The sequence below is a fragment of the Dendropsophus ebraccatus genome, chromosome 6 (genome assembly GCF_027789765.1).
Source record: "Dendropsophus ebraccatus isolate aDenEbr1 chromosome 6, aDenEbr1.pat, whole genome shotgun sequence".
NCBI classification, from domain to species: Eukaryota; Metazoa; Chordata; class Amphibia; order Anura; family Hylidae; genus Dendropsophus; species Dendropsophus ebraccatus.
Window position 1 is genome coordinate 87,032,680 of NC_091459.1, and position 14,260 is coordinate 87,046,939.

At 44.4% G+C, this 14,260-nt stretch overlaps 1 protein-coding gene across 5 annotated transcripts in view; it reads left to right on the forward strand.

Moving 5' to 3' along the window:
- Positions 1-14,260, forward strand: part of PASK (PAS domain containing serine/threonine kinase) — a 38,651-nt gene that overhangs the window by 554 nt on the left and 23,837 nt on the right. The window contains exons 1-8 of one of the 5 annotated variants that reach the window (XR_011363672.1): positions 17-248; positions 2,767-2,934; positions 3,948-4,108; positions 5,428-5,595; positions 8,322-8,450; positions 10,367-10,501; positions 12,519-12,761; positions 13,874-14,006. Coding sequence is in view for 4 of the 5 variants with exons in the window: in XM_069975319.1 (XP_069831420.1) it covers positions 2,787-2,934; positions 3,948-4,108; positions 5,428-5,595; positions 8,322-8,450; positions 10,367-10,501; positions 12,519-12,761; positions 13,874-14,006 (1,117 nt within the window). In the remaining variant the exon portion in view is untranslated. Of the gene's footprint in view, positions 1-16; positions 249-424; positions 449-2,766; positions 2,935-3,947; positions 4,109-5,427; positions 5,596-8,321; positions 8,451-10,366; positions 10,502-12,518; positions 12,762-13,873; positions 14,007-14,260 lie in introns of those variants that run through there. The other 4 variants (XM_069975318.1, XM_069975320.1, XM_069975321.1 and 1 more) reach the window with 4 other exon arrangements.

Consider the following 14,260-nt stretch of genomic DNA (forward strand, 5'->3'; position numbering starts at 1 on the left):
ACAGGGACAGTCCATGTAAACAAAGCTACACTGCGCGTCCCTAGCAACCGCTGGCCCGCTCTTTTCTGGTAGGCTGAAGGCGTGGCCCCTCCGCCTGCCAACATTTTCTGCCCCCCGATTGGTCAGAACTTGTAGCGGTCAGATGTCAGTGAGTTCTGATTGGATGACGCGTTTAAACCTGTTAGTCCCGCCTTTTCCGCTGAACTGTAAGCAGTGCCTGGGAAGGATGACATAAGAGGTGTGATCGTGTGAGTAATGTGTGCGCGGAGGGGGTCGGGGGGAGAGCTGAGCGCGGTATAGCGGGGGGGGTCAGCCGGGCCTGCCCCCCGCATGGACTGACCCCTGTGCTGGCCCCGTACATAGCGCCGGCCGTCACACACCAGCGCTGCCCGCCCGCCCGCCCGCCCGCTTCTTTGTGTGGGATGAGCGCTGCTTCTATTGTATAGCGGTAATACACAATTTGTCGCGGCACTACAAGCCCCAGCATGTACCTGCTAGGATATGCTGGGAGGAGTAGTTCCAGATGGTTATTTACATTATTTTTTTTTTATAATTTTACAATCCTGTGGAGCAGCATGGAGATCTGCGGAGCCAGAAGAGGCCAGATTTATTCCTAGTATTATTATTGTTCTCCCAAGGCAGGTCTGACAGAGAACAGTACAACCTGTGTCTATGGAGCGTGCAAACTACAACTCCCATCATGCCCCTCCCAGTCAGCAAGCCCTGGAGAGCCGCAGGCATGATGGGAGTTGTAGTACGATGGATGGGGGGACATTAGGATCTCGAGTGTCCCAGGGAGGGATTTATCAATCTGCATAGTCTCATTTAATACATTTGAAGATTATAAAATCCAATAAAATTGTTGCCAAATGATTTAGTTCGGTTCATCTTGAACTTTTTTTCTTTTTCTGCCTCATAAAATGATATTGTTCACAAATGCTGCTGAATAACCTTGTGTGATTTATAAGGGGCCGCCTTGGTGTTCTGGTCTAGTGGGTTGTGGGGTAAACACTCCTAACAGATGCAGATGTGTTCCCAAAATTTGGATAAGAAAGGTAAATAGAAATACAGTAAAACCTGTTTGAGAAGACCGCCCAAAATTGCATTATAAAGAATTGTTCAGGAGGGATTTTCTTAAAGGGGATCTCTGTCGCTTCAAAGCCCAAAAATATGATACCGTGCTGCCCGTATATAAAGCATAAGAAACAATCTTATTCTTACCTGAGCACGCTCCCCTGGTGTCCTTCTGCAGTGCCTCCAGGTCCTCTACTCATCTCTGCTGTGACAGCCCGCTCAGCCAATCACTGCCTGCTGTGCTGTCCTTTCTCGCTCAGTGATTGGCTGAGCAGGCTGTCACCACCGAGACAAGTTTGTCTGTGGTCAGTGGGGGACCTGGAGACACTGCAGGAGGACTTGGGGGAGTGTGGTGAAGTAAGAATAAGATTTTTAGGGCACCATTATATCAAAAGTTTTAGGGTGCCGGAGTACCCCTTTAAAGGGAAATAAAAGCATCTAACCTGCTGATACATGCCTATAGTGCACAGAACGCTGAGGATGGAGGTAACCTGTGGGGGCGGGTGGATTGGTGATCACTATGTTTACTGTATGGTGGGTTAATCTGGCCTGGATAAAGGAGGGGGAGGGGTCTTTTGTGTCTTGTGTACATGACAGAAAAATACAAAGTAAAACAAGTGGTAAAGTTACTGAAGGTAACCTGAAATTTCTGTCACATGACATCCAGCATTGATCACTAATTGTTGCTGTCTTGATATTCTTCCCATAGAGTAGCCATCCTGTTCATAGTCTGAGTGCACTATTATATATGGGTGAGATCTGACAACAACAGGCTGACACATAGCGGGGTGACAGCTGTGCTCGCACGTGACGGCCGCTGCTGTCTTACATTCTGCATCACGCTTGGCTCCGCATGCTGGCTGTGTGGGAAGACGCATGACAGGATACTAATGCTTCACCTTCTGTCACCAGATGCTCTGATCATTTCTCAGCACAGACCGGCCCTGCTCTTCCATCACTTATACCACATCAGTGCAGGAGTCGAGCATCACGATACCTAAAGATGACACGTCCCTGAGATTAGACCGTACCATTCCCCTGAGAACAAGGGGTCTGTGCACATGGCCATTATATGGATCTAATGCCCAGATGGGGGGGCATACCCTGTTATGGGTCCATACTGTGCTTCTGCTTTCCATATATATAGGGGGAGATTTACTAAGCTTGTTGTGTCTGGTTTTTACTCTCTTTGACTTTATAGACACGTTTATCAAGCATATCCATCATTTTACGGTGACTTTTCACCAAGCCAGGTATTTTAACTGTGAATTCTTTTTATGATGAACCAGAGGTTATCCATCCTTTTGAAATTGATGGTGCATTGGTGGGGGTGTAAATACCAGCAACATCCCCCCCCCCTTCACTATTGGTGGGGATCTGAATCCCAGCGCCCCCCATCAATCAGCTGTTCCAAGGGCCTGTGACACTTGTGTAAGCGCTGCAGTGTTTACCAATAGGTGATCAATTTGATAAAGATGGATAACCCCCTATCATATGTACACATGATCACTTTATATACGATACTATATTGCAGTGCATTTCTCTTATGGAAATGGTTTGTTCTGGATAGTGTATCATTAGAAGAATTTGTGTGTATCAACATAGTGTGAGCTTTATGAGGGATTATCTTCCTGTATAATATTTAGTTTTCTATTGGTTATTTTCCCTTAAAACCTTTTGTTTTCTGTCTAGGCACCACATTATTTTTAAAGATGGCGGCTTCAGTGGCACCACAATCTCCTAATTCTCCGCTGCACAGTATTTCTCTGTTGAGCAAGTCCTTTCCCCAACTCCCCAGCCCACGAAGAAGAAGACATGGTGGGAGAGTGAGGAGCCATTGGAATACAGCCAGCCTGACAGGTATGCTGACCTCTGTTCTTAAAGGGGTTATCCAGTTGAATAAAGTAAAATAGATCTTTTATAATCCCCTCTCCCTGAGACTTACAATATGTTCCATACTTGTTATTATCTTATCAGTCTCCTTCCCTGAGTTATAACTGCGCTCCTTTCTGCTCAAGCCACAGAAAATTGTGTCTGAGCCATCCCGCTGCCAAACATCCTCCCCCCCCCCTTCAGGGATGCTTACATGAACAGTGTCCCTGGCCGGCTGTCCCTGCATTCTGTGATGCCAGCCAGCCCCCTTCAGTGTCAAGTTGCTGGCTGCCACACTGTGAATAACCTTCCTGGAGACTAGCCAACATCACAGAGTGTAGAGACAGCCGGCCAGGGACACAGGTCACAAGAGCGTTCCGCCTGTCACAGGATAAGTATCTAATTGGAGGGGCTTCACCTGCTGGAACTTTTGAGAATCATGGTCCTTTGTCACCATCTATGGGACTTCTGAAGCCGGCTACTGTCTTCGGCTATCTCCGGCAGTCCTATAGTGATTGAAGGAATGCATTTACTCAGGGAACAAGGGACCCCGACTCTTGTGCTTAGTAAGGATCCCAGTGGTTAATCATGATGTGTGTGTGATGGGATATCCCCTTGATTAGTGCTAGTACATATACTGATCCACATACAACAGCACTGAGACCCTAACCAATCTAAACTGTCTCTGGGCCGCATGTCTAAAATGTATTTTAAAGGGGATGTCTGAAGTTTGGACAAGCTTCACTAGTAGAGCCAGCACATAAAATAGAATGAAGCAAATGTCTACCACGCCAATGCACTTTTGCTCTGATCCTGTGACACTATCTGTGAGCTTACACTCTAGTCAGTATTGAGATTGTGCTGGGAAAGAAGTAGTAGGACTTGATTCTCTGAGCTTTGATGGGGAATGGCAGTATGATTCTGGTAGTAGCTATATTAGATTGGAATAGACAGAATTAGCTTGTGTCTTTTTTTAACTCTGTTATATCCATTTTTCTCAGGGGAGGACTGGAGCTCTTACAGCCTCTCCTCAGCTGCCAGCAATAATCTCTTACGCTCCCCCAGCGGCCTACCTACCCCAGATGACACCATCCACTCTTTACCATCATGTGTGCGCAGCTCGAGCAGAGCTGTACTGACCGTGAACACCAAGACCACACAGGTAGGAACATATATACCCAGGTATGCAGCCTGATAGTGTTACAGAAAAAGGGACGGAAGTTTGTTATATAGACTTACACATTGCAAACAAGCAAACGCTCTGATTTCCAATTAAACTTACTTGTAACTCCACATCAATTGGTGAAGCTTGCAGATTAAGTAAGGATTAGGAAAGGCTTTGATGTGGATTATGTATGTCAGTGTGGGAATCCAGAAAAAAATAAAAATAGGCTAATTTTCTGGGATTCTAGGGGCTAAACTTGCTTGCTTTTTGATCAAGAACTGTAACACTATGGGGGAGATTTATCAAACATGGTATAAAGTGAAACTGGCCCAGTTGCCCCTAGCAACCAATCAGATTCCACTTTTCATCCGTCACAGACTCTTTGGAAAATGAAAGGTGGAATCTGATTGGTTGCTAGGGGCAACTGAGCCAGTTTCACTTTACACCATGTTTGATAAATCTGGCACTGACACAATTATTTACCCTGATTGCTATAGATTGCAGCATTTATGGGATCAATGGTGGACAGCAGTGCGATTAATGTTTTTTGTCATTGTAGTGGCTTCTGGCACTTTAATGTGTGCGGTGATGCTCAGACTGAAGCAGCCCTCCTCTCCCCTTGCCCCCCAGAAATTGGCAAAAATCACACTTGAAATCTGTGTCGGCTAATAGCTGGCATAGATTTTAGTTTGTGGTTAGACATAGACAGCCTAATATACAGGAGATATATTAAAGGGGTATTCCAATCAGGTAAAATAAACGTTAAATCATTCCCCCTTAACTTTTCTGTCTCCTTCCCCCCAATTCTAAACCTTCTGCTTTCTGCTGAAAACACAGAAAACTGTGTGAGCTGTTTACTCCATCTCCCCCCACCTACGAGACCACTCATGTAAACAGTTTCCCTGGCTGGCTGTCTCTGCACTCTGTAATGCCAAGAGGGTTCATCTCTGAGGTCAAGTCACTTGTGACCTCACTGTGATTAACCTTCCTGGCCAGGGACATTGTTTACATGAGATTATTCAGAGGGTGGGAGGGAGACACTGAGAGAACATCTCACACAAAGTTGGAATTAAATGTTAGGGTCCTATTACACCAACAGATTATCTGACAGATTTTTTTGAGCCAAAACCAGGAGTGGACTATACACAGAGAACAGGTAATGGAAAGACTGAGATTCCTCGTCTTTTCAAATCCACTCCTGGCTTTGGCTTGCAAAAATCTGTCAGATAATCTGTTGGTGTAATAGGACCCTAAGTCTCCACTGTGTATCTTATTTCACATTTGCTGTGAATGTTTTCATTTTATTTTGTTTTTAGATTTTGATGGCAAACGATAAAGCGTGCAGAATGTTTGGGTACAGTAGCCTTGAGTTAATCGGCATGAGTCTCTCCATGTTGATCCCTTCCTCCAGCCACAGAATTTCTGAGACTCTGGAAGAAGACCTGATAGAGGCTGATGGGATTTCCAGAGTACCCGGAGAAGTGGTGAGTGATGGTTAGTGGGATATGTGGTCAGAAAATCGCCCGTTGTTTCAATCAAATTTTTATTTTTAACATTTTATTCATTTTTTTTAAGAATTGTTGGTGATTTTTTTTTCCAACTTCCATTTTACAATCTATATTATAAAATAATCCCAAAACCTTGCAGTTTCCATTCGTACCACTAGATCTAAAACTAAGCTAACTACTGAGGCTGCTGTACAATATATTGATCTGCACAGCATTTCAGGGAAAGATGACACAAGTAAATAGAGAAGACAATAGATGAAGCTCACTGCTTAGTCTCCCCCTCCCTGTAGAATGATCGCTTCAAAGGTCACAGGTTATGCCCATTAAAGGGAACCAATCACACACAAATTGGCCATAAAGATAAGGAAACGTGCTGGTACATCAGCCAGCACGCTTCCTAACCATCCCCCTGTCCCCTCCGTCCCATGAACATTCAGCCCGCAAAGTTAGTTTAATAGTGTCCCGCGCTGTATGCAAATTACCATCTAAGTAGTCAAGGTGGGCGGGCGGCTGGTCAAGTAGTCACAGTGGGCGGGGGCTTCGTCATGTAGTCACAGGCTCCTGGGCCGCCTTCGGTGCTGTAATCACGCCCCTCCGGGCATGTTGTAAAGCGGCTCCTGGTGACGTCACTCGGGGGGGCCGGCATTGCACGTCGGCCACGCCGACATCTTTACTAAGCTGCGCATGCGCAGTACAGTGGGTGAAGCCATCTTCTCAGGCTGCACTGCGCATGCGCAGCTTAGTAAAGATGTCGGCGTGGCCGACGTGCAATGCCGCCCCCCCCGAGTGACGTCACCAGGAGCCGCTTTACAACACGCCCGGAGGGGCGTGATTACAGCACCGGAGGCGGCCCAGGAGCCTGTGACTACATGACGAAGCCCCCGCCCACCGTGACTACTTGACCAGCCGCCCGCCCACCTTGACTACTTAGATGGTAATTTGCATACAGCGCGGGACACTATTAAACTAACTTTGCGGGCTGAATGTTCATGGGACGGAGGGGACAGGGGGATGGTTAGGAAGCGTGCTGGCTGATGTACCAGCACGTTTCCTTATCTTTATGCCCAATTTGTGTGTGATTGGTTCCCTTTAACACTTTTCATTCATGTCTGTTGAACAGCTTTTGTTTATTGTTGTATATGTCCATGGGGCCTGCTGTAAAGCATATCTCTAAATGCTGTTAAAAACAGCTTAGGCAAGATGGCTGCTCCATGATACTGTACAAACATTAAATCCAAGAAATTAGAAATGGTTGAAAAAAAATACCATGTCCATACCATGTCGCCCTAGGGTAAAACTGACTTGTTATATATGTTCCTTAAGTGGTTACGATTACAACGATATGTAACATGTATAACTTTTATTTGATTTGATGGCTTGTAAAAAATTTAAACCTTTTAAAGAAAATATATGTTCCTTAAAATCGCTCCATTCCCAGGCTTATAGTGCTTTTATCCTTTGGTCTATGGGGCTGTGTCAGGTGTCATTTTTTGCGTCATGATGTGATCTTTCTATCGGTACCTTGATTGCGCATATACGACTTTTTGATCGCTTTTTATTACAATTATTCTGGATTTGATGCGACCAAAAATGCGCAATTTTGCACTTTGGGATTTTTTTGCGCTTACGCCATTTAACGTGTGAGATCAGGAATGTGATTAATTAATAGTTCGGGCGATTACGCACGCGGCAATATTTATTTATTTATTTTTATTTATAAAATTGGGAAAGGGGGGTGATTCAGACTTTTATTAGGGGAGGGGATTTTGTGTTATTAAAAATACATTTTTCTTTTACTTTACACATATACTAGAAGCCCCCCTGGGGGACTTCTAGTATATGTACTCTGATCTCTCATAGAGATCCATGCAGTATAGTTATACTGCATGAATCCATGAGATCGGTGTTCTATTGCTTTTGGCTGCTGCAGCCGAAAGCAATAGAATGCCGAGCCGGGATCAGCGCCATTACGGCGCAGACCGTGGCCCGGGATGGATGCGGGGATGGCCCCCCCCCCCCGCAATTGCGCCGCAATTGCGATCCCCCCCCCCACTAGACCACCAGGGATGGAGATGAGCAAGTATTTTGAAGCAGCTGTCAACTTTAACAGCTGCTTCTAAGTACTTAATTAGCGGGCACGTCGATCGGACCGTGCCCGCTAATAGCCGCGATCCCGGGCTACATGCTGCACCCGGGATCGCGGCAGTTCAGAGGGGGGTCGCCCCACGACCCCCCTCTGATCTCCCATAGCGGCACGAGGACGTTCAGTAATGTCCTGGTGCAGCTATGGGTTAAGCGTATCTGCCATTACAAAAAAAACTTTTGACATGTCAAAAGTTTTTATTGGCTAGGTTGTGAGTGCTTAGACCCTGACCGATCAATAGAACGAGACGGGAGACATCAGTGCTGCCATGCGCTCCTCTCCCCGTGTGTGGGAGCTTGTCACACCACATTGAAAGTCTGTCTAGGTTATGTGAGACAGTCGGGAGTGATTATGTGATGGGCTGACTGGTTCGTTCTGCTGATTGGTCGCGGTGCAATCACTCGTACCTCAACCAATCAAATATTTTTAGTGACCGTTCCCATTTAAGTTCATTGTCTACACTTTTTAATAAAGAAAGCTTTCAGTCGTATTTTATAACCTTGTATGTTCTGTCAAATTACTAAACATTTCTCCTGTCTCTGTACATTTTCCCTCTCAGGTTGAAGCAGTAAGAAATGGGGGAGAGGTGATTGTATTATGCCTCTGGATACGCAGAGTGAAGAACCAGTGCTTGCTGTTTCTGGACACTGTACAGATCATCACCACAGTTCTGTCTTTCCAGCAGGATGTGAGTCTCTGAATTACTAAAACAATCTTCCCCTGGACCGCTACAGTGTAGTGCTTTTTAGGGCTTAGTCCTGTGTCCGCCACACATTGTCCCATGACGGGTGATATGACCTGTTCTTCTCTAGAAGCATTGGGGGAGATTTATCAAACATGGTGACAAGTGAAACTGGCTCAGTTGCCCCTAGCAACCAATCAGATTCCACCTTTCATTTTCCAAAGATTCTGTGAGGAATGACAAGTGAAATCTGATTGGTTGCTAGGGGCAACTGAGCCAGTTTAACTTTACACCATGCTTGATACATCTCCCCCATTATCTCTAGGAAAGAATATTAGTATCACTATAACTATAGGTTAGCAGACTTGCCAGAAGTTGTCACAATATATAAAAAGAGTTTAGGAGATTAGTTGATTTTTTTTTTAACTACAAGTTTCTGCCATGAAGTTCACTTTTTGTATTTTATCCTGAAGAGTGCCAGAAATGATGATTTGCAGGTACACACAGGCACATTATTTATGGTGACCTCCATTGTTTTTGCCCTTCTCCCTCTCCCTGCAGTATATCACTGTGCGTTAGGATACAGGATTCTGCTAGAGAGGGGTGCTGTGGAACTCCCTCTCCTAATGCACAGTCATATGCGGCCGTATGCATGGAGAATAGGTGTTCGGTAAGATATTCCAGCTCTTGGTTCAAAAGAAAGGTCATTTCAATCCATTACAATCATGTGCAGTGCTGCACAATAGTCATTAAAAAAAAGAAACACTGATGGTGCACTTAGATTAATGTATTGTGTATGCACAACCAGTGCTCTATCCATTCTCTGTGTTGCTTCCAAATATTCATCAGCTATATGGGAAACTTATACAGAATTAATAGAGAGCTGGCTATGCATTTCTCTGACTGCTCCTTCAGGGTATTCTTCTCTTGCTCTACTTCTCCTCCTCTACCTTTTACTGTTGGGGTTCCCCAGGGATCAGCCTTGGGTCCCCTCCTATTCTCCCTTTATTCAGCCCCAATCGCACAGAATATTAGCATGTCTAGCCTTCAATACCATCTCTATGCTGATGACACCCAGCTATACATTTCTTCCTGTGACATCACCCCTTCATCCCTACAAAACACAAGTGACTGTTTAGCGCTGTTTCTAACATTATGACCTTTCTATTTCTTAAACTCAATCTTTCTAATACGGAACTATCTGTATTATTTCCCTCTAGCCAACCTAAACCCGACAACTCACTCTGTCTGTGGTACAAGCATAACTCCTGTAACTCCCTACTAATCAGTCTTCCTTTCTCTAAACTCTTCCCTCTCCAGTCTGTCCTGAATACAGCAGCCAGACCCATCTTTCTCCCCAGCCGTTATACTGATGTCTCCTCCACTGTTAGTCACTGCACTGGTTGCCCATTAAAGGGGTTATCCAGTGCTACAAAAACATGGCCACTTTTCCCCCTACTGTTGTCTTCAGTTCAGTTGTGGTTTGCAATTAAGCTCCATTTACTTCGATGGAACTGAGTTTCAAAACCCAGCCCAAACTGGAGACAACAGTAGGGGGAAAGTGGCCATGTTTTTGTAGCATTGGATAACCCCTTTAAGTCCTGAATTCAGTTCAAACTCCTCACCCATAAAGCTCTTCACAATTCTTCCCCTCTATACATCTCCTCTCTCATCTCCACCTACCATCCTACCCAAGGTTGGAAACCCGCAATCTATTACTTGTTTCCTACTCTGTGGTTAGGACAAGTTGATTTTTTCCTGGACAGCCTCTCTTATATATGTCACATTAAATGCAATGTCCCATTATATGTCATTAATTGTAATTATTGGGAATGGTCTTTGTTTGCACAATTTGTAATAAACTGTAAATATGGATATTACATTTCTGTATTTGACGATAGTGTCCCCTTTGTGTCTTTTAGGGTAGGATTGTGTCCTGTGATCCATCTTGTGCACAGTTGTATGGATATATGGATCCAGAGGAGCTCTTGGGGCAACATATTACAGATTTAATGCCAACAATTCACATTCCGCATCATAGGAAAGAGATGTCACAGGTACCTTTGACAAGAGACAAAGCAGATAATACATCATATGACAAAGGAGTGTGGCTCTGGAAAAGGGAGCGTGGTTCAGGCAGAGGTGATGTGGTTTATAATGAAATTACACCATGTGGTAAAATTGTACCAGAAATCAGACCCAAGATTGTGGCAAAGCTTAAAGGGAACCAGTCACAGTGGTACAACTTTACATCCACTATCATAAAGTGTGAAGCTTACAGGACGGCCCCTGTGTGACACTACAGTCATCTGCAACCGAGAATCAGTTCAGGAGAGGCGTGATTACAGAGGAAATCTCCCGACAGCCCTAGGTACTTCACCCCCAAGGATCACCCATGTGCCTACATAGCCGTAATTTGCATACATCACAGGAAATTGTCATTTTTAGGGACTATGAGGAGAGCTGATAGGGATGACTTATACGTTCAGAAACAGTGCTGGGGGGCTTGGCCATTTTGGCCATGATTGGTTCCCTTTAAGCTAACTAATACTTTTTGTAATTTTGTAAGCAGAATATGTCATACTAGACAGCTATATTACACATCAGTGTAGAACCCCTTCTGACGTAGAATAGAACAGATTAGTAATATTTAGATCTGATGTAAAGACATTAGAGGGCTTGTCCAGGCTTAGAAAACATGGCCTTTTTTCCCCCAGAAACAGCACCTCTCCTGTCCCCACTTCCACTGGAGTGAATGGAGCTGAGCTGCAATACCATACAACCTGAAGACACAGGTGGCGCTGTTTTTGCAAGAAAGTAGCTTCGCTTTTTCTTATCCTGGATAATTCCTTTAACTAAAGTAAATATTTGTCTGCCCCTTGAGCGGATTATCTTTTCCCACAGTTTTGTCTTACTTTAGTGATTATCCCACAGGATTATCATTAACATTTGGCCTACTGGTAGGAAATTAGTATGACATCTGAAGGTGGGAGTGTTACTCGTGGATGTGATTTATTAGTGATACATGGGTTGTTTAAGGGGCTTATATGCTTAAAGAAGTTCTTCAGTCAATAACCTTTCCCTAGAGAATTATAGTAAAAGCAGTGTTGAGGGAACATCCAATAGTAATTATTTAGGTTGCAGCCAGATTGGTTTCAGAGGACGCTGGTGCAGTACCATGGTGGTGTAGACCCTGCAGCTTTATGACTTCCCTCTGTAATGGAATCTCAAGGATTGGCAAAGCCAACAGCAGAACTATGACAACTTTGCATGTGATCCAAGATGACAAAGAGTACAACAGCTGTATCGGGGCACCTCATCAGTTGCAGGTTCTGTAGTGTCGTGTAGAGATGAGCGAATATACAGTAAGGACGAAGCGAAGCGCTTCGTCCTTATCTGTATTCCGCTCATCGGGCTGCGGCGCTTTGAAGTGTGCTCCGCTCCGTACCGCTCCTTCTCAGGTGCTGGAAAAAAGATGGATCCCGGCCTGGGAAACTGGGAGAAGATCCCCAGGACAGGATCCATCTTTTCCCAGCACCTGAGAAGGAGCGGAGCACACTTCAAAGCACCGCAGCACGATGAGCGGAATACAGATAGGGACGAAGCGCTTCGCTTCATCCTTACTGTATATTCGCTCATCTCTTGTGTCGTGATATTAAAATTTGACCATGTATAAATGTTTAGTGTTACATAAGGTCTTTGCACCATGAAAAACACATCTGTCCCATTGTAAAGCATGGAGAAATTTATATATAAAAAAAAAAAATTGTGCCCAGGAAGAAGATAATATTTGGCTGTAGTAATCTCAAGATTGCTGCTTAAGGCTGGGTTTACACTAACCTAAAATGGACATTAAGTTCCCAGCTTGGCCCCCCCCGGTTCTGATGACCCAAACTGAATTGTGACCATAATAAGGACATAAAATACATCCATATTAGGCATAGATGTGTTTAGATGGGGACCAGGACATGGATATCCACATGGTGTGAATATCAGCAATGGGGGATTGGGAGTCCCTAGTCTAATTTCACTGATGAATCTGTATATAAGACGTGGTGTGTTGTATTGTTTCAGAGTATTCAGCAACAACGGGTGGTCGGAGTGACACGTAATGGAGCTACTTTTCCTCTAAGTCTGACTTTAATAAATGATTTTCCTGATGAAGTGTCTCCAGTGGAAGAATACTATGCCAGCCTCAGTGTCCTGTCTTCTATCAGCGGTCTCATCACGCTGTATCCTGATGGGAACATCCAGGGAATCAATGGAACATTTTCACGCTCCCTTTTTGGATATGACAGGATGCAACTCTTGGGAAAGGTAGGAGTCCTGTTTGTAAAGGGCCTGAGAGCAGCCAACAAGTTGATAAAAAGAACCACTACCTAGGTCCATTGTACTGGCAGCCGTTATATCTGTCCTGAGCCCCGATAGAGAATGTAGTTTTGTGGATTCGTCCTGTGACTGAGAGCTTCTGCGATAAAGGTACTTGTCAGCTACATTGTTGGAAGATAAGATCCCCATACACTTAAGACTGTAGACAGCCGAACCTGCCATTAATCTAAGATGTATGGGGCCATCCCGAACAACCACAGACAGATGATGTTGCTGGTAATAGTTTGTCCAGAGAGTGATAGGCCATAGCGAAATCGCTCTGGCTGCAGCTTACCCCTCCCCATAGAGAACACAGCAATGCTCAGTTGTGATGAATGTTCCTGTGTGCCAGACGATCGTATGTACGACCATCAGATATTGAAAGTGTATGGGGTTTAGAGAAAGCTAAACAATCGTTCAGGCACTGTCTTGTGTGTATTTCTATCTTTAGACAAGGGATGTCCTAAGTCTTCTCTAACATCCTTCGGAAGATTGCAAATCCACATTCATCCACTACTACAGGCATCTTGCTTAGTTTGCAGACTTTATTTATCTCTGAATGAAATAGGAGTGGCAGGTTTGGGGTGGTAAACTATGGTTTTCTGCACTTCTTAATTTATAAGTTTTTTTTAAAGGGGATTTCTGCGGTGAAATGATTGATAGTCTATCCTCAGGATAGGCCAACAACTGCTGATCACTGGGGTGACAACACCTAGCACCCACGTCTGTTAGCTGTTTAGCATCCCGCACCACACAGTGAACTGGGCCATTACTGTAGCTCAGATCCCATTGAAGTGAATAGAAACTTAGCTGCAGTAACGAGGCACCACCACTACATAATGGACAATGCGCGACTTCCGGTCCTGTTCACTGTGTGGTGCAGGATGCTGAACAGGTGATTGATAGGGGTCCAGGGTGGTCACCACACTGTTCAGCAATCCTGAGGATAGTCCATTAGTTACTTCAGCCTGGAAAACCTATTCAAATAAAAATATTCAAGCAATATTCAAGCAAATAATTTTGTACTTTTTACTAAAGAATTACTGTGTTCTTCCTCACAGAACATTACCTTTCTGATTCCCGGATTTTACCATTATATGCGAAGTGCTGAGGAAGAGGCGTCTCTTCAGTCCCCACCAGAAGAGGCACAAGTTAGAAGCAAATCTTGTGACGTCATTTGCAATGGTGCCACAGGTGAGAAAGCAAACATTACAATATGTAAATGTACTTACCAAGGCTTATACATGTGTCATTCCTATATGCAATGCTTTAAAGAGTCACTGTCATATATATATAATGCTTTTTTATTTGTATAGCGCACACAGATTCCGATGCACTTCACATAGTTTTGCCAATAGATCTATTACTTCTCCAGTTTTCTCCTCTCAGCCTTTCCTGACCATGCTACCTATATTTCTTATATTTTTTTAATGAATATTTAGTTTTCC